Raw genomic sequence first — 23351 nt, 5'->3', positions numbered from 1 at the left:
TGAATAAATAAATTATGTGAAGATGAAAGTGTGGATCAACTGTTTATTTTGCATTTAGACAGAGGACAAAAATATGCATAATATTCTTAAAGACTGTTTATCCTTATGTCTAAGAAAAAAATTAATTTAACCAGGCGGACACACATTTTGTTAAAGATAGGCTCTCTGTGTCTACATCTTAAAGGGGAGGTCTTCAACAGGGGGTCCACAGAGGTACTGCATGGGGATCGCAGTTGATTAGACTTTTTTTATATGCCGCCCTGCAATTTTTTCCACTAATAGAAATGTATTTAAATACACATTGACATGAATTCAACACACTGTAGTAAACAAATAAATGGAGGCAGAAGATGTCTTTCGGTCATCAATGCACACATTCAGCGACACACAGGAGCTCTTTCAAGCTGGGCACCGTTCCATTCACAACACCTGTCCCATCAACCAGGAATAAGAATCAGAAATACTTTAATAATCCCAGGGAGAAATTACTTACGTTACATTACTCCATCTGTAATAGAGGACCAGTTTGATATAACACAATTTCATACAATATATATAATCCATCTGGCCATCAGATTGGGGGTCCTTGGCCTGGAAAACGTGGAAGACCTCTGCTTTAAAGCTTTCTCTCTCTGTTTTTTTTTTTCCTGAATAACTTTTATGTATTAAATAACCATAAGTCAGGACAACAGATTTTCATAGAAATTGTAATCTTACTCGGATCAGAGAAGTTGCTTAGAGTTACAGAAGGCAGCTGCCTACCAACCAGGCTCACTTAACAGGAAGTGGCCTGATAAACTATTAAAGAGGCATTTTATACATCTCCAGTCTGCCACATCTTCACATTTTACATCATAGATGTTTGCAGATGAGGAGACATCTATGATTCCAGCCTTATCAAAATATTAGCTGAAGGACACCACTCTTATTCCATTCCCAAATCTTTGCCACGTACAGAATGAAGGTTTATATATATATATATATATATATATATATATATATATATATATATATATATATATATATATATCCATATATATCTATATCTATCTATATATATATATATATATATATATATATATATATATATATATATATATATATATATATATATATTTTAGAGGTTATTTTGTTTCAGTTCTGACACACAACAGGCAGCTGATATTAAGGTGTATTAAACTGACATCACTCATATTTATCCTAACAGTTTCAAGTTAACTGTAATCACAATTCATTTTACATTCTTTACTATTGACAAGTATTCATAGTTTAGAAATGAAACAATATAACTTTTTTGTTCTATTTGCTATTTATTTTCATCTATTTTATTTACTGTTCGACAAAGAAAACATCGCTAAATAACATAAATTGTTGCTCTAGAAAATTCTATTTTATCAGGCTCCTCTGTTCCACCCAGAGCAAATTCTGTAAAATGATTGGATCAAAGTCTTGTCATTTAAAATACGCCCTTCCAATTGGTCGAAACTTTCGTGGGTGGGGTTAGTTTCCAGGAAGTAAGTCGTGTGACAACACGCTCAGCCTAATGCTCGTTTTCTTCTGATCAGTTTACTTGCATTTATTTTTGTAACTCTCCCAGCCAACGGTACCGTTAGCATTCAACCTCTAGCGACATGGGGGAAGAAGAAGAAAAATATGACGGCATGTTGCTCGTCATGGCCCAACAACACGAAGGAGGAGTGCAGGAGGTAAGCCAGCGTGCTGCTAATATGCTAATGCTAGGATGCTAATAGCCAGGGTACAGGTTTAAACATTTATAAGCGGTAATAGGAAACCGTCTCAATCAATTTACTTTATCATAAAATGTGAGAATTGCTAACACATTTAACATGGTTTATATATATAGTGGTATTTATTCCGTTGTCGTGCTATATTTGGCTTACATGTGTCTTAGAGGGGACACGAAGTTAGATGGATTTTAGCCTTAAAAGCAAAGGAGGTTTTGAGTTGTCCAAAGAATTAAATTCAGTTCAGTTTATTTCTATAAAGCTTATTCATAACACATGTCATCTCAAGGCACTTAACAGTTCATCAGATCAGACAGCCCCTCACAATAAGCATGCTTGTAGCGACAGTGGAGAGGAAAAACTCCCTTTTAACAGGAAGAAACCTTCAGCAGAACAAGACTCGGTGTGAGCGGCCATCTGCTGAGGCTGACTAGGGTTCAAGGAGACAGAAGCAGAGATAGAAAAGGCAACTGTAAAAGGAGGCCCTGTCCAGGAAACACACAGCCAGGCAGACGAGCTCCGAGTCAACTCCCACGTCAGAGGATGAAGAGAGCACATCCAGCCAGTCAGTCAGAGAAACAGGACTACACTGGAAAACAGGCCGATCTCCAACATCTATAAACAGCACAGCTGATATTTCTCTCCAGGATGTAGTCACAGCCAGTCAGGAACAGACCAGATGAAGCTACTATGAGAAAAAGCAGAGAGCAGAATGTTAGAGATTGAACTAACAGTTTCTGCAGAGTGGGAGAATAGAGATAGAATGAAGCAGAATGATGAAATGGGGTCCCTGTGTCCTCCAGCAGTCTAAGCCTATAGCAGCATAAATATAGAAATAGCTTACTGCTGTACACTAATGATAATGTGTGAAGTCATTCTGAGGGGAAAGCAAATTTACAAAATTATACATGCTGCACACTGACTGCTGTAAAATGTATCATGTCTGGTGTATTTTACCATGAAAGTAACTATTGAACTATGTAAATATCTGCTCATTTTTTAGAGTTACTGTGTGTTATGTTGTGATGGGATTCTGTTTAAAGATGTACGTCGAAATAAGTGGGTGTAGCAATAATTTCTATGTATATTACAAAATGGCTTGTGTTTTGCTTTAAAAATAGTCATGCTTTAAAGGTTTTTCTTTAAACTGCAACAGAACAACCTTTATACTGGGCTAACAGAGGGTGTAAGTTTTAGTACCGATTCTGCTGTATGCCTCTAACTGGAGTCTGTTCTTTCGCTCCAACAGCTAGTGAACACATTTTTCAGTTTCCTGCGACGCAAGACTGATTTCTTCATAGGCGGAGATCCAGGAGCTGCAGAGAAGGTGAGCTGTTTTACGCCATGTTCAGACAGCAAACGCTACAAGCAGCAAAAAAGCTTCTGCTGCTTCGTTTTTGATGCTTGTTCACATTGAGGTCTGACGCACCTCAAGTGCATCTTTAATGCTCCTGCAGCGCATCAAGTAACGTGTGTCTAGATGCATCTGATGCTTCTGCTGCTCCTGTGTTCAATGGCAGAGAACGGCTTTGCTATCTTTGCTGTAATCAGTGGGTCAAAATTAGTTTGAAATCTTTATCTGTGCATCAAGACTACGATCCTGCCCTAAGATATTATTTCTCAGTCGGAGCCGCTCAGACCCCCCCCCCCCCCCACAGCGGTCATTTTCTGTCCCGTTCAACAGCAGCCTCTGGCCTGGTTGCCTCTTTGTGGTTTACAGATATTGTTCATTGCGGCTTGAAGGCTTTTTTAATGTACGTAATCCAAACTGCAGGCATCAGATTAATTAAACATATTTTTCCGGTAGGTTTCAATATTTTAAGGGAATTTAGGCGTTAAACTGTTTCAGTGGAGTGATCATAGCGCTCTGCATCAGCAGCGCTGTGTCTGTCTCCCTGCCAGCTCCCAGATCAGCTTCTCTGATTGGTTGATGTGGCGCATCGAGCAGCCAGCGTTAAATTTTTCCAACTAGAGAAGCTGCTGCTTGTGCAGCGCATCACGTTGCTCCAAAGCTCCGATGCTTTGCCTTTTGATGTGCATCAACCATTGGCTTTGCATCTAAACTAGCTGCTTCTGCAGCATGCGGTCTGAACGTAGCATTTACTGTTTTACTTCAGCGGAAGCTTAAATGGAAACTTTCCTCAAGAAAGGAAATCTATTTGCTGTTTGGTTTGGATCAGCTTCTCCATTAAAACTACCAGGCCAAGAAATGAGGATACACCAGAACAGACGTCCTCTAAGATTCACCATGGGGGAGATTTAAAATATAACATTCATACTGCACTATGTTAGAAAGTTTTTGTATATCAAAGAAAATGAAAAATGTTATATCAATTCATCTGAGTTTCCCTCAATCTGTAACCTTTTGCATTGTCCAAAAGCAAAACCACCTCTGCTCTCTTTATCCTGTTGGATTAGAAATAACTTTACACGTTTATTTGCCTCCCAAATGTGACCAAATGTGTTACTTTCAGCTGGTTAAAGAGAGCTTCGATCACCACAGCAAACTGGCCCTGAAAGCCCACAAAGACAAACAAGTGAAACAGGAAAAGGAAAAGAAAGAGAAAGCAGAACGAGCTGCCAAGCTCGCTGAGGAGGAGAGGAAAAAGAAGAACCAAGACGGACCAAGAATTCAGGAGCTGACAGACGAGGAAGCAGAGAAGCTACAGTCTGAGCTGGACAAGGTGAGGCCTGGATGGGATGTTTATCAACCAAACCACTGTTAGAATTGTTTTCCTGATATGTTTTTTTCATTTTTTATAGAAGAAGAAAGAGGAGGAGAAAATAAAGAATGAAACGACAAATGAAGAGAAGACGTCTGACAAAGTAGAGAAGGGGGTGAGTGAACGGTTTGACTCTTTGGGACTCTAAGCAATTGTTCTTTCTGTATTTTTCGGGGTTTTCATCTTGAATTTGTTTTCATTCAGTCTGACTCAGAGACGGAGGAGGATGAGAAGGACAAAGATAAACTGAAGCCTAATTCAGGAAACGGAGCCGACCTTCCTAACTACAAATGGAATCAAACGCTGTCAGAAGTAGATGTGAGTTTTCTCTCAGTGAAGCGTTCCTGCTGCACTTCACTGCTTCCAATTAGATAAGCAGTCTAAAAAGCTTTGGTTTTAACCTTTTATCTGTTATCCTGTCTTTATAAGAACAGCTCTACTGGTGCTGACAACCTCGACTTACGGGACCTCTTGTCTCACCAGATTTAAATTGCTTCGCTCAGATTTTAGTCGTTCTCACAACAGAATCTCACATTTTTATCAAATGCTTTCTTTTTTATTGTGATTATCTTCTGAAATGGAGCCCAGAGGCTTTAACTCCTGATCCTAAAGAGCCTGATATGCTGATTCAAATTTTGACCAACGCCAATTCTTTTTTTACGACAGCTGTTATAAGATCACAATACAAGGTTCCATCTTTTAGTCATTTTATTAGAAAAAAATCTTTAATTAGACACAACATAAATGTACCATTTACTACGATGTGACAAAGTCTTGACAATGACAAAGAAATAACATAAAATTAATTATAAAAAACGAAATAATAAGTTTACCCTTTTGTAAATCACATAAAACACATTTTCCTCTATAATTCAATTCAGTTTATTTCTATAGTGCCAATTCACAACACTTGTTACAGTCAAATTGATTAAAAGTTTTCTATTTAAAGAAAACCAGTTGATTGCATTGACTCAATGACACAATCCCTCACACTAAGCATGCTTGTAGCGACAGTGGAGAGGAAAAACTCCCTTTTAACAGGAAGAAACCTCCAGCAGAACCAGGCTCAGTGTGAGCGGCCATCTGCTGAGGCCGACTGGGGTTCAAGGAGACAGAAGCAGAGATACAAAAACACAGTCAGGCAGTCACAGTCAGAGAAACAGGACTACACTGGAAAACAGGCCGATCTCCAACATCTAGAAACAAAGGTGTTGATGACAGCAGCACAGCTGATGTTTCTCTCCAGGATGGAGTCACGGCCAAACAGGAACAGACGACCATAGACCATAATACTAATTATCAAAGAGCAGTTCTTTAAAATACTAAATAATAATAATATTAATATATAATATGAAACTTAATGTTAATTGTTATCATATTTATTTGCAAAGTATATTATTTTGCATATATTTCATTCAGTTTGATTTCAGTTTAAATCGTTTTAATCCGAATAAATATGTGTAATCCAACGTAAAGATAACTTTAGAGTTTGTTTTGGTCTTTAAAGGTTGTGAGATGTAAGAAATTATTGTAATATTATCTCTGACTCGTCTTTCCAGATCTAAAGCATCTCCTATTCATTCTGACAGCAGCTGTCTGAACTGTGGTCTGATCCAAGATGGCCGCCCTCTAGGCACGTCGGCCTCGCTGCCTGCAGCGTCCAATGAGGCGTCTACGTATATAATGTCTCTGGTTCTGACCGTTAAAGGTTTTCTTCTAACAATTATCCAAAGGGGGTTCCTTGTTGACGCCTTCTCTTCTCCGAGCTGTGGATCAGTTCACCCCTTCAAAATAAAAGCCTCTAGTGATCAGCATACTTTGATCGGCCTTTCAGTTCAGGGTGACAGACAGTTGAACCATAATCCTTCCAGTCTCAGTTGATCGTCTTGACAGCGATTCATGAGATGTTAAAATTCTTGGCTTAGCACTGCTCGCTTTATATAGATTTGCAGTATTAGCTTACAGTATTGCGATCTCTAAGGACTTCTTAAGCACACTGTTTTGAAGGGTTGGATCTTTTTGGAGTTTAGACATCAATGACTGAGGAGTTTCATAGACCTCCTAAAATGAAGGGAATCATGTTAGCTGGTCTGTCAGCAGATCTGTTTAAAAAAAAAAAATAAATTTCTCTCTAACACTGTCCTTTATTGCACCATTTTACAAAAATATCAACATCATTTAGCAGAATATGACCTTTTTTCAAACCTAAAAGCAAAATAAAATACACATTTTCTTTTGTAGATATTTTTCAACAGTGATGTCCTTTATCCTGAAACTCGTATAGCGTTTTTTATTTGATTTTACTGGACTCAGGGTTAAACTGGCTATTTGGATTGTGAAAGTTGCCCTCTTCTCCTCCACAGGAAGAAAAAAATAGATGCTTCTGTGAGTCCAATGATAAAATGGCTTTTTTTTCCTCTTGCCGTAGATCGCTGTGCCTTTTGATGTAAAGTTCCGTATCAAGGGCAGAGACGTAGTGGTGGACATCCAGCGTCGCTCCATCAAGGTCGGTCTGAAGGGTCATCCTCCCATCATAGAAGGTCAGCTTTACAATGAGGTGAAGGTGGAGGAGAGCTCCTGGCTCATCGATGACGGCAAAGTGGTTACTGTCCACCTAGAGAAGGTGAGAGAGTCTGGAAACTTCTGTGTCCTCTGCCTTTACGGTTCTGAACGCCTCGTTTTTGATCGTCTTTTCTGATTCCTCAGATAAATAAAATGGAGTGGTGGAGCAGGATTGTTACCACAGATCCAGAAATAAACACCAAGAAAGTCTGCCCTGAAAACTCCAAGGTAAAGCAATGGAGCTCAAGGTTCCCCGTTTCAGTTTATGGATGAATAATGAAGTTATCTCCTCACCCGTGTGTTTCCTGCTGTGCAGCTGTCAGACCTGGATGGAGAGACGCGTGGAATGGTGGAGAAGATGATGTACGACCAGAGGCAGAAATCTATGGGGCTGCCCACATCTGAAGAGCAGAAGAAACAAGACATCCTGAAGAAGTAAGTCCTCCTCCGTCCATCTCTACTGTGGCGTTTGTTTTCTGATTGGACAGTGGAGCTGATTGTTCTCAGCATCATGTTCCTCTCTTAACCTTCATGTTGTTTTTATTACGTCCATCTTTAATCATTCAATTATTTATCTGTAGGTTTGTTTATACTCGTGTAAGTAAATATTTTGTAGAAAGGATTTTTAATATGCTCAACGGTCCTGTATAATATATTTTCTGAAGCTAAACGCGCTATTTAGCTCCAAGACTCTATAACAACAAATGTTTCCAACAACCTCAATAAGTTTTGACATTCATGCTGATTTTGCACCTTAGTCAGTTAAATAACATCCTGCTGTCATTTTGCATGTCTCTGATGCTGCCGCTGTTTAAAATATAGGTTATTTATTCTCCAGTAGGACAGTTTTATATTGATAAAACACTTTAAAGTAGAGTATTTTATCGTTAATCTTTTAACTCGTCACTATTATGTTGTTCTTATACAATTTTTCTAAGGTCCACATTTGTGTGACCATTTTTTCTATAATCTTTTTGCTGCTGTAAACACCAGAATTTCCCCCACTGTGGAACAATAAAGGGATTTTCTATTCTATTTGGATACAAATAGGTGTTTCTATTGGCTACAAAGTGATGCATGATAAATATTAACTGTCCTCTGTCACCGCTGCTCCATTTTAACCTAGAAAAGGCCAGTCAGAAACAGCATGTGAAATGAGAGGAGCGCTGCCCACTTCCCACTCAGGAGGATGTTCGCTCATTCGCTTCGTCGCTCAAAGTTGCCCTTGGATGCTTCTCTTAAAATCCACTCCCCGCTCACCTTAATTGTTCTGCTACTCCGGCTAAATCGCTCCACATTTGCTCAAATTTTCAGGAGAAGGCATTTTCTGACATTTTTCTTTCATGTAATCATGCCGGGGCCCTGAGACACATGGCGTTGGATTTAATGACGTGACCGAAACATGTGTATTGTCTTATTTAACTGGCTTTTAAATCATCGCAGTTTGCTGTGCGTTTCCTATTTTATTATTAATTGTAGAAAAAAAATCACACTTAAATAAATGTTATTTTACAAATTTTTTGAATCCACTTGGGCAGAGCGAAATCCAGCCTTTGAATTGAAAACCGCTCTGCGCACCACCATATTTCTTCCGCTCCACCAATCGCTCCACGATCCGCTCATATGCTCTGGTCAGAAACAGCAGAGACACTAAAAGACAACGTAGCAACGGAGTAAAACGACCAGGTTACATTTGCCTTCAGGACTTAATAATGTTTAATGCAGTTTATTTGGTTTTTCACAACCAAATCTCAGCTTAATGAGGAAGTGTAGTTTGAACTCTGATCTGAGAAGTCTGAATGATCTCTACTTCAGTCCAACAAAGTTCACTTGTGTCAAATTTAACCTGGCAGGTTTCTTTAGATAGTACAGGTGCTGGTCATAAAATTAGAATATCATGAAAAAGTAGATTGATTTCAGTAATTCCATTTAAAAAGTGAAACTTGTATATTATATTCATACATTACATACAAACTCATATATTTCAGATGTTTATTTTGTTTAATTTTGATGATTACAAATGACAACAAATGAAAATCTCAAATTCATCATATCAGAAAATTAGAATATTACTGAAGACCAATAAAAACAAAGGATTTATAGAAATGTTGGCCAACTGAAAAGTATGAACATGAAAAGTATGAGCATGTACAGCACTCAGTATTTAGTTGGGCCTCCTTTGGCCTGTATTACTGCAGCAATGCGGCGTGGCATGGAGTCGATCAGTCTGTGGCACTGCTCAGGTGTTATGATAGCCCAGGTTGCTCTAATAGTGGCTTTTAGCTCTTCTGAATTGTTGGGTCTGGTGTATTGCATCTTCTTCTTCACAATACCCCATAGATTTTCTATGGGGTTAAGGTCAGGAGAGTTTGCTGGCCAATTAAGAACAGGGATACCATGGTCCTTCAACCAGGTACTGGTAGCTTTGGCACTGTGTGCAGGTGCCAAGTCCTGTTGGAAAATGAAATCTGCATCTCCAAAAAGTTGGTCAGCTGCAGGAAGCATGAAGTGCTCTAAAACTTCCTGGTATGTGGCTGCGTTGACCCTGGACCTCAGAAAACACAATGGACCAACACCAGCAGATGACATGGCACCCCAAACCATCACTGACTGTGGAAACTTTACGCTGGACTTCAAGCAACGTGGATGAAGTGCCTCTCTTCTTTTCCTCCAGACTCTGGGACCTTGATTTCCAAAGGAAATGCAAAATTTACTTTCATCAGAGAACATGACTTTGGACCACTCACCAGCAGTCCAGTCCTGTTTCTCTTTAGCCCAGGCAAGACGCTTCTGACGCTGTCTGTGGTTCAAGAGTGGCTTGACACAAGGAATGCGACAGCAGAAACCCATGTCTTTCATACGTCTGTGTGTGGTGGTTCTTGAAGCACTCACTCCAGCTGCAGTCCACTCTTTGTGAATCTCCCCCACATTTTTGAATGGGTTTTGTTTCACAATCCTCTCCAGGGTGCGGTTATCTCTCTTGCTTGTACACTTTTTTCAACCACATCTTTTCCTTCCCTTCGCCTCTCTATTAATGTGCTTGGACACTGAGCTCTGTGAACAGCCAGCCTCTTTAGCGATGACCTTTTGTGTCTTGCCCTCCTTGTGCAAGGTGTCGATGGTCGTCTTTTGGACAACTGTCAAGTCAGCAGTCTTCCCCATGATTGTGTAGCCTATAGAACTAGACTGAAAGACCATTTAAAGGCTTTTGCAGGTGGTTTGAGTTAATTAGCTGATTAGAGTGTGGCACCAGGGGCCATCAATTTTGAACCTTTTCACAATATTCTAATTTTCTGATATGATGAATTTGAGATTTTCATTTGTTGTCATTTGTAATCATCAAAATTAAACAAAATAAACATCTGAAATATATGAGTTTGTATGTAATGTATGAATATAATATACAAGTTTCACTTTTTAAATGGAATTACTGAAATCAATCTACTTTTTCATGATATTCTAATTTTATGACCAGCACCTGTAAATAGATCTGCTGATTCTGCTGTGAGTGAATTCTGAGAACTACTCAGAAAACAGTCCTGTACCTTTTTAGAAACGGTCATCTTTCACATCAAGCAGGACTCATATCAATGTTTATCTTCCTGACCTGCTTACTTTGTTTCCTCCCTGCAGGTTCATGGCTCAGCACCCAGAGATGGATTTCTCTAAAGCCAAATTTAGCTGAAAATGGCTGCTGGCCGTCTACTCCACGTCCTGTTTCATGATGGGTCCTGTTGGAGCCACCGCTGGGCACTGAACCATCATTTCCTTAATGATACGGTTTCTTTAACCCCTCAGTTCTTCAGTTCATGTGTTTATTTGCTGCAGAGTCTGTTTGATCAATGTGAGCTCAGCGATGCATCTCTGCATGTGGTATCTGATATTTAAAGATGTCCATTGTTTTGTTTTTTAATAAATTGATTTAAACTCTGACTCAATTTTTTATTATTCATGGGAGTTTGAAAAAGTTGCATGTTTTTTTTATTTATTTTTTTTAGTCTTCTATACATTTCAATATAAAATCCAAGGCATACATCCCTACAGCTTGTGTTGTCTTTGATTGTGTCGTATAGTTCACTGATGATTGAGGGAGAAGGTTGAACACAGATGTGACATTTTTATTTAGGGAAAATCAAAATCTAGAGAAAGTTAGAAAATTCAAAGGCCTACAATTGTTTTTTGCCACAAGAGGGCAGCATTTTTCCATAATTTTGATTGAGACTGATGTACTTGTGTGTGCTCCCCATGCACACACAATTAAGCCAAGAGGTGCAAAGGGAACAAATTTAGCCTGAAATGACAAATTGGCCTCCTAGGTTCCTGCTCAAGCTAATTTGGCCTAAATAAGTTGAAGCATGTTTGTTCAACAAAAGTTTTAGTGGGCAGTGTGCTAGGCGGAAATGATAATTTGACACAGTGGTGCCAAAACCTTTGCTCCTAAGATTTATCCATTGTTTCTTTGAAATTTACCATTGAACACACATTAATAACCAAACTGAATAAAAAATTAACAGAGCAAGTTTATGCATGCCGGTTACATCACCTTACTGGTCACACAATTACCTCCGACCCCTCATTGGAAAGGTCTGAACCCCTAGTTTCCAATGATGCTGACTTTTTCGCGGGTGTTGCTAAAATGAATATGTGCTGTTGTATTACTACCACAGGGTAATGTCTGATGGAATTTTTAAATCTCTTTATTTGTTTACACGGCTGTAAAAAAAAAGTATTTGAGGGAAAAAAAAATTTAAACATGTTTTTAGACATTTTAAAGCCCCCATTTTGAAAGTCATGTGGATGAAACACGACGTGACTGTTTTGGTCATTTCTATAACTGGATCAACATGAGCAGGTGTTGGATGTGCTTAGTATTGGGCCTGGGCTGTGCTCAAGGGGTTAAAGTGGCCAGGATATAAACACACACACATTCCAATTAGGTTTCCACACAGTTAATGAGGCAATGCACTCTGTTGTGCACACACACTCACTCCATGTTACAATAGATGAGATAGGTGAGATTTCTTTTGGGGGGGAAAACTTTGTCAGTTAATTATTACAACTCTTTTGAACATTTAACCCTTAATTTCTCTCATCCAAATTAAGTTTAAGAAAATTCATAATGAGCTGTGAACTTTAAATCCCTGTGATTCCATCATACAGTTTGAGCTGTAGCTGAGTACAACTGTTGAAAATATCATATAGTGAAGGCCTAAAGGGGAAAGGCAAGAGGCACTAGGGAGAGGCAGGCATACACTGAACAATATTTTCAAATGTTTTCAATATCTCAAACTACATGACAAAACTGCAGTGTTTAAAGGTTTACAGTGTATGTTCATAAACTGTACGGCCCGATGCTCTGATGTGATATAACTGCTCACACTGTACGTCCCGCAGTGCACAAAGCAGGATTTGCTTATAAACACCTCACAAGGGTCGACAGAACTTCAAACATGTTTGATTTTATCCCGAATTTAAAGGGGTAATAGAATGTAAAACCGAGTTTACATTGTCATAGAAGAATAACAATAGTTCAGTGGGTGAAATGGACGTACAGAGAAGTTCAAACCCCATCAACACCTCCTTTCTCTGCAAATCTCACAAATCTAAACTTCCAGCATAAAACAGGCGAATCCAAATGAAGCCCCGAGTTAACGTCATCTCGGGGTGTTGCCTTATTTGGTTCTGGGGGGGTTGGTATGAAGTGTCAACTGCTGGGCAGCTGACCGGACTGGACCTCAGCAGAGAGCCATGAGCCGTCCTTAGCCAGAGGAGGGGGGCTGGTAATGCAGGGGAAAGGACACCGCCGCCTGTGTCCGGGCTACTATTACCGGGTCGGGTTCGGTCGCTCCGTCCCCCATGGCCCCCTTCCTTCATTTGCCGGGATTCCTGGACCGGATGATTTTCAAATCCCCCCCGACATTTTTCTAGATATGAAGAGTAGGACATGTTCAGGAAAAACAGGACGTGTGGTCACCCTACCATATCAACAGTTTTGATGTTTCAGTGAATGAGTGCTTATTGTTATGATGCGTCTTTGCTCACCTGCTTCGCTTGTTGTCAACCAACCCATCAGCGCACAGCTCATCTAAATATTCATGATCATACCATAAAAGGAAGAAAACCTGTCGTTTCATTCTAGGGATTTTAACCAGGCTTGCGTTAGGGCTCATAGAACAGCAAATATGCCATTTTCAGCCCAACCAATGTTACACACCCTATTCAGAGACCTTAAGGACCAGCACCAAATACCCTATAGAATCATTCTATTACCCCTTTAAGATTCCTGATTGGGAGGTGGTCATGAGAGGCCCCTCAATAACCCCTGTATACTATGTGGTGCCGAAAGCATGATAAAGCTGAAACTCTGATCCAAAATATTCTCACAAATGGAGAATCGGCCTAAAAAGGGCAAAAGCTCCTACAAAATGACGAATGACCAAAGGGAAAACGAGACAATACTGAAAGGTACGGGACACAAGATAGCTATAAATCCACACAGAAAATCCAACATGGTCAAATCAACACTGTCAGATTTGATTTTAACACCCTTGAAGTGTCTATATGGGTCCACACCATTGAGTGTTAATTTGACTCTTTTTGGAGAGTTGGCATTGTAACTCTTATTTATAGTTAAATAATAAATCTTTCTGGAGTTGATCATGTAACACTCAATTACACCAAATAAGTGTTGGTATTGGATTATTAACACTTGGAACGTTTTCCTAACTACATAGGAGTTATCTAAATATTTTTTTTCAGCAAATATTTATTTCAAAAGTGGATCACAATTGGAAAATATTTTTTTAAACATGTAACAATGTGGAACCTTTGCCAATTTCCACCTCAATATTTTGCTTTGTAACAAAATTCTGAAGAGAACTAAATTTAAACTAAAAAATATTTTCATGCACTGCAGAGAAGGTTCATTTCTCCAATTAAACTTCAGTTTGCTGCATTGATTTTTATGGGAGACAGTCTTCTGATAGACAGGGAATCACGCAGCTCCATGTGTTCACAATAACATTTCCCAAATCATTCTTTTAGATGTATTGATGTTAATGAGTTTAGCCGAAAAATACATAGAATATTCGTCTACAAACCCTTTTTTCAACACTATAGTTACAAAGATTACAAGTTAGCTAAACATGATTAGGCTAACACCAAACAATGTAGCTAATACAATGTAGCAAATGTCTATCACATGGATTTATCTTGATTCAAAAAAACACCATAGAAGCAAATAAAAAAATGTAAACCATTTGAGACATATTATTTACCAGCCAGGTTAAAAAGGTCTGTATGACAGTAAAATGGAGAGCAAAGTTTTCCTCAGCTTTGTTCGGTACCTGTAGCATTGGAGGCAGAGTCTGTGAATGTACTCTTTGAGTGTCAAATCCACTTTAGGAGTTCAGAGTTGATAGTCAAAGAGTTATTTTTTTCATTTTAACACCTCCAGATTTATTATGTAACACTATTTTCTAACACTCAATTTTAACTACTAACATGTTACACCTCAGAGTTATCTTGGTATAATATAACTCTATTAAGAGCTAAATTAACACTGTCTTTGAACAAAGTCTTTTAACACCATATTATTCACACTTTTCAATTTGCTGTGCATGGAAAACCTAACCTAAAGATAACAGAAAGAATAGGTATTACTAAAACTAGACCAAGGAATAAATAAATACCAAAAATGCTGAAAAGAAATACAGTAACTGTAAGAAATGTCAAGGAAGAGTAAAACTTAAAATAAAATAAAAATATAGACAAAAACATAGAATGGCATGAATTAAAGCATAACTGAGAACCCAAAATGGAAACTTCAACGGAACCAAAAGGTTGAGAGAAGCATATCATGATAGTATGATCTATTGCTATTTGAAACTACATAACTTAAATACTTGTTCTAGCAAAAATAAAGCAGATGCCCGCCCTGGAACATGCTGCTCTCATTTAGACAAAGTAAACATAGTTTTAGTTGCTGTCACTGAGAATGCCTACAACTGACTAACTACCTCACATACTAAACCTCAGTCCTGTTCGAATGCTCAAAATAAGAGGTGTGAATTAATTTATTTAACCTTAAAAAAACATTGGTTTATTGCCACATGTGGGATTCTTTTAGTTTTAACCTGTTAAAACATGTACTTGATTAATTATTAAATGCTCACATGCCAGAAAGATACATCACTGAAGGTAAAATGTGACATGAAATGTTAATTCAATTCAATTCAGTTTATTTCTATAGCGCCAATTCACAACACATGTCATGTCAAGGCACTTTATAGTTCAACCAGATCATCCAGTCAAATTGATTCTAAGTTTTCTATCTAAGGAAAACCAGTTGATTGCATTGACTCATTGACTCAAATACAATCTCTCACACTAAGCATGCTTGTAGCGACAGTGGAGAGGAAAAACTCCCTTTTAACAGGAAGAAACCTCCAGCAGAACCAGGCTCAGTGTGAGCGGCCATCTGCTGAGGCTGACTGGGGTTCAAGGAGACAGAAGCAGAGATACAAAAAGCAGCTGTAAAAGGCGGCCCCGTCCAGGAAACACACAGCCAGGCAGACGAGCTCCGAGCCAGCTCCCATGTCAGAGGACGAAGAGAGCACATCCAGCCAGTCACAGTCAGAGAAACAGGACTACACTGAAAAACATGCTGATCTCCAGCATCTATAAACAAAGGTGTCGATTGCAGCAGCTCAGCTGATATTTCTCTCCAGGATGGAGTCACAGCTAAACAGGAACAGTCGAGGCAAAGCTACTATGAGAAAAAGCAGAGAGAGCATAACATTAGGGATTGAACTAACAGATTCTGCAGAGTGGGTGAATAGAGATAGAATTAAGCAGAATGATGAAATGGGGGTACCTATGTCCTCCAGAAGTCTAAACCTGTAGCAGCATAACTATAGAGATAGCTCAGCATAACCTGAGCCACTCTAACTATGAGCTTTATCAAAAAGGAAAGTTTTAAGCCTAGCCTTAAAAGTAGACAGGGTGTCTGCCTCACGGACTAAAACTGGTAGTTGGTTCCACAGGAGAGGAGCCTGATAACTAAAAGATCTGCCTCCCATTCTACTTTTAGAAATTCTAGGAACCACTAGTAAACCTGCAGATTGAGAGCGAAGTGCTCTGTTAGGAACATAAGGAACAATCAGATCTATGATATAAGGTGGAGGTTGGTCATTTAAGGCTTTATATGTGAGAAGGAGGATTTTAAATTCTATTCATGTTAATGTTTAGTCAAAATTTTCAACTGAGGACATTTTTGATTAACCATGTCTGAGCACGGTAATTGAGATACCTGTTGAGTTTAAATGGCACGCAGAACTGAACAGGACCGCGCCAGACACATTTGAGGAAGCTTGATACTAAAAGAAGACTAAAACCACACTCAGTGAGTCATGTTCCTACATGTGATGCAGCCATTCCTTAGCCTTCAGGGAAACAGAATGTTGTATGACGGGTTTTTCATCACACTAGCCCCATTTACACTATACTTTTGAAACCGTGCCAAGAACAGTCTGAGCATGGTAATCGAGATACCTGTTGAGTTTAAATAGCATGCAGAACTGAACCGGACCGCGCCAGATACAACAGGACCGAGCTGACATGGTGCTAGTTCACCAGTAGGGCTCAGCGTACTTCAGTTCAGGCCCGGTTCTCAGGTAACAAAGAGCGCATGAGCAGACCATGTCATCTCCTCACAGTCAGCCTCCGTAATCGTGACATTTCAGATTTTCATAACAATACAAGATTTCCAGTGATGATTCTGCTTAGCAGTGTGATGAACCTCAACTCCTATCATTGTTTCCTGCGTATCCAGTGTATAAGTGGAGTTTTTCCTCTCGATTGTCGCTACAAGCATGATTAGTGTGAGGGATTGCATTCGAGTCAATGAGTCGATGCAATCTACTGGTTTTCCTTGGGATAGAAAACTCGGAATGAATTTGACTGGATGATCTGGTGAACTAGAAAGTGCTTTGAGATGACGTGTGTTGTGAATTGGCGCTATAGAAATAAAATGAATTGAATTGAATCCACTTCACTCTGTCAAGTGAATTCAACAAAGGCTGCCTTCTTCCGCAAACAACAAAATAACCAAACTTCCTGAATGTTGCGGGAGCCAGCATGTTAATTTACTTAGTTCCCTCTAGAGAGCAGTAGTACCGTAGATTATCACTAGGAGGCAAGGAACCGTACTAGCGTGGTGTGCAAACGGTTGTAAGGAACCGAGCTCAGCACGGTTAACTGATCCAAGCTCAGATCTGTTTTCAGAGGGTAGTGTAAATGGGGCTAATGTTTTAACTCCAGCTCTTAAATGTATTGTGGAGGGTGTCTGTTTCTGGGTGGATCATCGAAATAAGTAGTCCTCCTAATTGTCAGTCGCCCCCATTTTCACTTATCGGTGGTGAGTCAGACATAGTGGAAGAATTTCAAATCTTCTCTTGGAAAGTAAGCTTGTATGAGCGATGCAAACAGCAACTTTTAAACAGAGCATTCATGAGGAGAAATGGGCTCATACACGCTCTCACATGCATTTAATAGGCATTCCCTCTCAGGAGCGGGTACAGGGTTGTGCATGTGCACTTTTTTCAAAGTGGAGAGGACGGGTCTTTTCAAAAAGTCACAAAAATCCTCTTGTTCACCTTTAATGAAGAGCCATTTAATTAATAAATAAATGACTATATAATATATTTTCAAAGAGATGAAGAAAAACAGTTTTTAAAATGGGCTAAATCCATGCAATCTTGAATAAAATGGCTCTCCATAAAACATATTTCTGTATTTAAATTTTTCTTTACAATTATTTTTTAAAATATTCATCTCATCAGCGTCCAAAGCTTCACACTCTTGTGTTGTCACTGGTGTTGCCATGTTGACATCTGTGGGAGAATAATGGCTGTAGGAGTATTTCCCATAACAAGATAGTGTTATTGTGACCAAGAACTAAATTTTCACCAGAAATATAACTAGCATCTGCATGAGAGGTATGCACAGTGATATCCTGGCCTCAAGTAACAGGAGCAGTTCCTTCTAGAGCTTTAGCAATGGAGCACAGGGCGTTTGTACAGGTGGGTCCCCCTTTGCAGCAGGATCTAATTTCGTAAGATAATAGCATAAGACTTTCTTCTGTATTACTACTGGTTTCCAAAAAACAGAAGTGAGGAATCCTTCCGATTCTTTAACATCCAAATGAAACATCCTCCTTAGGTCTGGAGAGGCCCACTCAGAAACATAACTTAAGAGTTGTTTAAGCTTCACACTGGCTTCCTCTGACTCAGCGGTCAATGTTGGTGGGAGATGCAAATGTCTCCTCCCTGCAGTACTTATGAGCTTTCTTAAAGGAGCAGCCACAGTAGTATAGTCTGAAAGGTAGTTCTTGCTAAAATATGCCATTCCCAAAAATGACATCATATGTTTAACTTTAGAAGGTTTGGGATGATTTTACTTGTGTGTCCTGTCATGCCAACCCCCACTAGGGTGATTACTCTACCCAGAAAAGCAACGCATAGCCAGCAGAGCTGCCATATGTCGCTGAAGACTTTAACCCTCTCCAGGCAGATGTTGCAGATTTGCAACAGCTAAATGCCACTTAGCTAATTACTCCACATCCATATTTTAAGAGCTTTTGTTACTCAGAAGTACAACGGAAGGACTTAGTTGTGCATTTGCAACAAACAGTTTCTCTCCAGCTCAGCAGCTAGCACTGCTGACTCACTTTCAACATGGCTGAGTCCTTGGTGTCCCTGAAACAGATTTTCTAAGCACCAATTTCATATAAGTATCACTACAAATTTCTATTATTTTGAAATCAATACTACATAAGATGAATCATGAATGTGTATAGATATGACACATGCCAATTAGTAGATTTTATCTCCTCTGGGTTTTTCACCAGAGGCATCTCGATTTTAATGTTGTGGATTCGCAACGTGTGCCCAAACAGGTACCAATGGATGCTACATGCTTTATCTACTAGTTTGCCTATGTATTGAGCAACAGTTTAACAGAAACGGCCTTCTCAAGAGGTTTTGAGATGTCGGTGGAGAAAAAGTTTGAGAAAAAGTTGTCTCTAATTTTGTGAGATAATTTTTTTTTTTCGAATTTTTTTTTTGTTAATTTGTTGTTTGTGACATTCAAATAAAGTTAACGTTCATATCAGATTCAGTCTTCAGTGTTAATTTGCCACTCCGGTCCACTATTGCAAATCTGCAACATCCCAGAATTGCATGTGAAGGTCTCAAAAAGAAGTCTGAATTGTATAGTACTACCCCATATCATAATTTTCTACCCCATATGATAATTTTCTCAAAATATCAGATTTTTCCTGCAACTACAACTTAATTTGAGCCTGAGAGGGTTAAAGGCTTGAGATCAACATAGCTGCTGTGTGAGGGTTGCAAAATTCTGTTCTGTGTCATCAGCAATGAGAATATCACCAACATGCTGCACAATATGAGTTTCCAGATGATCACTATGAAAGGTTTTCAGCATGTTTAACAGAACATTATTATAAAGGGATGGGCTGTCATTAAGTCTGTGTGGTACCCAGGTGTAAGTGTGCCTCTGTCCTCCAAAAGTAAGCAAAGCAAAATATTGTTTGCATGCTGATGTAATGGGAACAGAAAATAAATCATTATTAAGATTTATTAGTCATTATTCAGAGTGATGAAGCATTTGTATTCTGGAACTCAATTGGACAACAAAGTCTCAGGATTGGGTGTTTCATAACTACAGGCTTCCAAGGGGGCATTTATCTGCTTTAAATCATTAACTCATTTTGCCTGGTGTGGCCACTGGTGTTAAAGGAGTGTTATATGAGGGTACAGAGTTTAACCCACTATCTAGTAGACCTTAAATGGTATCTCTCATCTCGCATGTTATTTATTCTACAGACAATGTATACTGTGGCTGAGATATTCAAAAATACAAAGCACATTGTGTATCTTTAATATTAAGAGACTTCAGGTTAATGTGCTTTTTAAGAATAGCCATGAAAAACAATATTTCTAATAATACTCTGCATAGCACAAGAGAGGCTCGTTCTGTTTTATGCTTTCTGTTTAGTTTTCCTGAAAACTGGCACACCCTCTGGATTTTTTGTTCGGCTGAAACAGACAGCAGACTGCTGCAGATCTTGACACACTAAGGTAAGTTGAGTTTGTTACATTTAAAACAATTCACCAAATATTTGGCAAACACCACTTAGTAATTTTCTAATTTACAGAGAATATTGGATCAATTTTGTCTTGTGTTTTTTCTTACTTTTTAGATGAGTGCCATTTACAACCTGCTGCAGAAGCACCGACTGGAAGCTTACTACAACAAATTTGTAGAGTTAGGAGTAAAAGATGAAAGGGATTTCACTGATGGTGTTTCAGAGGAAGACTTAAAAAACCTTGGTAAGAAACTTTAATTTTTAAGGTTTTTGTTCTATAGTAAAGGACAACAAAAGCAAAATAACATGAAAAGAAAATTAAAGTAAATTTAATTTCCATAAAAGCCATTTGATGACGATCTTTAAAAATAAGCCGACAATATAGGGCATAAGATTTTGCTCAAAGGTACTGCAGAGAATACATCTAAATCCACAAAATCTCAGTATTTCACTTTTAAAACAATTCAGAGTCAAATGTCTACTGTCACTGCTTTGCTTTCTGTTTTGTTACTGATTGCATTCAAAAACCTGTTCTCTGATTACTCAGTTTTTGAGGTCAGCTAATAACAGGGAAACATAAAATTGTGAAGCCTTGCTTTTTGATATTTTTCATCAAATTAAGATAATACATTGAGATCTCACAATACCAACAATTATTTTTCACACTTTATGTGACTTAGTTAATTGCATGTATACTGGTTAGTCAAAAACCAGTGAAAGAAGCACAGATTTTGTTTTAGTTCTTCTCTCTCTTCTTTGTTCCATCTCTTTTGTTTGATGCATACAACTCTAACTCCAATATTTTAATGGACAGGAGCATAGAACCCCACCATAAAGGGTAAAAGACAGGTTTAGGGTAAAACATTAAATAATTGTATATATGTATGCACTTATTAGAAGTGGGTCAATTGATTCCAAAATATAAATAATATCGCTTCCAAACTGGTGTTAGGATTGGGTCACAATTAGCATAGCAATATTGATACTTAAGTTACGGCACAGTTCTTGAATTTCTTCACAAAATTCAGCTGGCTACAGCTTCTCTCCACCCTCTTTTTTCTCTCTTTTGCCATTGCCCCTCCTCTCCCTTCTCTACCAGCAGAGAGCACTGAGGGCTGGAGTGAAATCATGGCGCACACTTTTCCCTTTATTTTCCAAACCTTAGAATATAAATAACCTAAAGGTATTGTGTAGGATTTTAGCAAATTTTTTAAAAGACCTGTTCTCCCCACTTAAAAAAATGAGTGTGCGAGAGCGTGCACAAGCCCATTTCTCCTCTTGCACGCTCTCTTTAAAAGTTGCTGCTCTCATAGGTCATACAAGCTTACTGTGTCAGAACGTCCGCCCTAACCCCTAAATCCCTCAATCACTATATAGAGCGAGGACTTTATAGTGAACTCAGTTAACTGATCGTTCAGACAGATGATCACTGCTTTTTGCTCCGTTGGTCACGTAACTCCTCCTCCACTGCACGGCGCCCAAGCCATCTTTGTTATTAGTCGCTGATGTCGGGTAGTGACAGCCTATGGTGACAGTGGGACGCCGTCGGAGCAAATCCCATAATGCTTAGTGAGGAGAGCTCTCCTTGCAAAGCATGCTGGGATATACAGTATCTCCCTCTACTAAGGCCGTGCATGCTGTTGACACAACCCTGTGATAAGAATACAAGAGTGCTGGAGGCAGTGGCGGCTGGTGAAAAAAATTTTTGGTGGGGCTGATATAGCCTAGTGCAGACATGGGCAAACTACGGCCCCCGGGCCATATACGGCCCGTTAGGCTTTTTAATCCGGCCCGCCGAACTTGTCCAAATTACCATATTTTCACGACTATAAGGCGCACATAAACGTCTTTTTTTTCCCTCAAAATGTGTGGTGTGCCCTTTGGTGCGGTGCGCCCTATGTGTGTTGTAACTGCGACTTTTGAGACCACCTCATTGAGGAGATGATGAAAGAGTGGCTGAGGGAGGTGTATGTAAGGAGACCAGGTTGTTTTTTTTCCACTCATCACCATCACTGTTAATCTGTGACTCCATGCGTGCCCATCTCACAGCTGATGTGAAAAACATTTTGCGGGAGGTCTGACAAAGGAACTTCAACCGCTCAACATCGGTGTGAACCGGACGCAGCAGGCTCAGCAGAAGCAGCGAGTTTACATGCAAAGTCAATGGTTGACGCGTGTATAGGCGCATCAAAAGGTCCCGCAGCGCGTTTTGAGCAGCAGGCGCAGCGCGTCAGGAGCCCTTAAGCATCTGACTCGCCGCCAACGCGCTGCTGCTGCTCGAGAAGAAAAATTGAAGTTTTGCTGCTGGACGCGCCGCATCAACCAATCAGAGAAGCTGATCTGGGAGCTGACAGCGAGAATGACACAGCACTCTGATGACATATGATATTAAGGCAAATGAAAAGGGCTGGATGGATGAGGAGATCATGAAAGCGTGGCTGAGGCAGGTGTATGTGAGGAGACCAGGTGCTTTCTTCCACGCATCACCATCGCTGTTAATCTGTGACTCCATGCGTGCCCATCTCACAGCCGATGTGAAAAACATGCTGAATCAAATGAACGCTGTGCTCGCCGTTATCCCGGGAGATCTGACAAAGGAACTTCAACCGCTCGACATCGGTGTGAAGCGGCCGTTCAAAGTAAGGCTGCGAGCGGTGTGGGAGCGATGGATGACAGACAGAGACCACAGTTTCACGAAAAGTGGAAGGCAGCGCCGGGCAAGTTACGCCACCGTTTGCGGATGGATTGTAGATGCTTGGACTAACGTGTCTGCTGGCTCTGTTGTTCGAGCTTTTGCAAAAGCAGGCATCATTTCTGAGGAGCCGCCCGGCACGGAAAGTGACTCTGACAGCAAAGAAGGGGAAATTGGCTTGTCTGATTTAGTGCAGCTGTTTAATTCAGAAACAGAGAATGATGACTTTGATGGGTTCGATTAATACTTTGTAATAAATACTTGAATAAAGCACAAACATACTCAGTTTTGCTCCCGCTCTATTTTTCTACCTGAAAACTTAATTCAACAGCAGCCTCTGGGCCGGGTCGCCTCCGGGTTCACCGCGGTGGCTGGCAGGTGTTTTTCATCTAAATAATCTAAATCTTGCAGCTATATTTGCTGTGATCAGTGGGAATAAAGTAGTTTTAATATGTTTTTAA

The 23351-nt window shown here is 39.5% G+C and overlaps 2 protein-coding genes across 2 annotated transcripts in view; both read left to right on the top strand.

The window, feature by feature from the left end:
• The first annotated feature begins 1494 nt into the window (after positions 1–1494).
• Positions 1495–10963, top strand: nudc (nudC nuclear distribution protein). Its single transcript, XM_038302669.1, has 9 exons — positions 1495–1706; positions 2995–3072; positions 4220–4429; positions 4509–4583; positions 4673–4786; positions 6897–7091; positions 7175–7258; positions 7347–7465; positions 10664–10963. Exons 1-9 carry the CDS (start codon positions 1632–1634, stop codon positions 10713–10715), a joined length of 1002 nt encoding a protein of 333 aa, XP_038158597.1. The 5' UTR covers positions 1495–1631; the 3' UTR covers positions 10716–10963.
• Positions 10964–20152: 9189 nt separating this feature from the next.
• The window catches only part of LOC119794911, an 80913-nt gene continuing 77714 nt past the window's right edge, over positions 20153–23351 (top strand). Inside the window, exons 1-2 of the mRNA XM_038302675.1 lie at positions 20153–20190; positions 20313–20442. Coding sequence (XP_038158603.1) covers positions 20313–20442 — 130 coding nt within the window. The 5' untranslated portion in view covers positions 20153–20190. The remainder of the gene's footprint in view (positions 20191–20312; positions 20443–23351) is intronic.

This window comes from Cyprinodon tularosa, unplaced genomic scaffold, assembly GCF_016077235.1.
Source record: "Cyprinodon tularosa strain WSP-4 unplaced genomic scaffold, ASM1607723v1 ctg498, whole genome shotgun sequence".
In the NCBI taxonomy this organism is placed as follows: Eukaryota; Metazoa; Chordata; class Actinopteri; order Cyprinodontiformes; family Cyprinodontidae; genus Cyprinodon; species Cyprinodon tularosa.
Note: the sequence above shows the minus strand (reverse complement) of the source record. Positions and strands in the feature narration are given on the sequence as shown.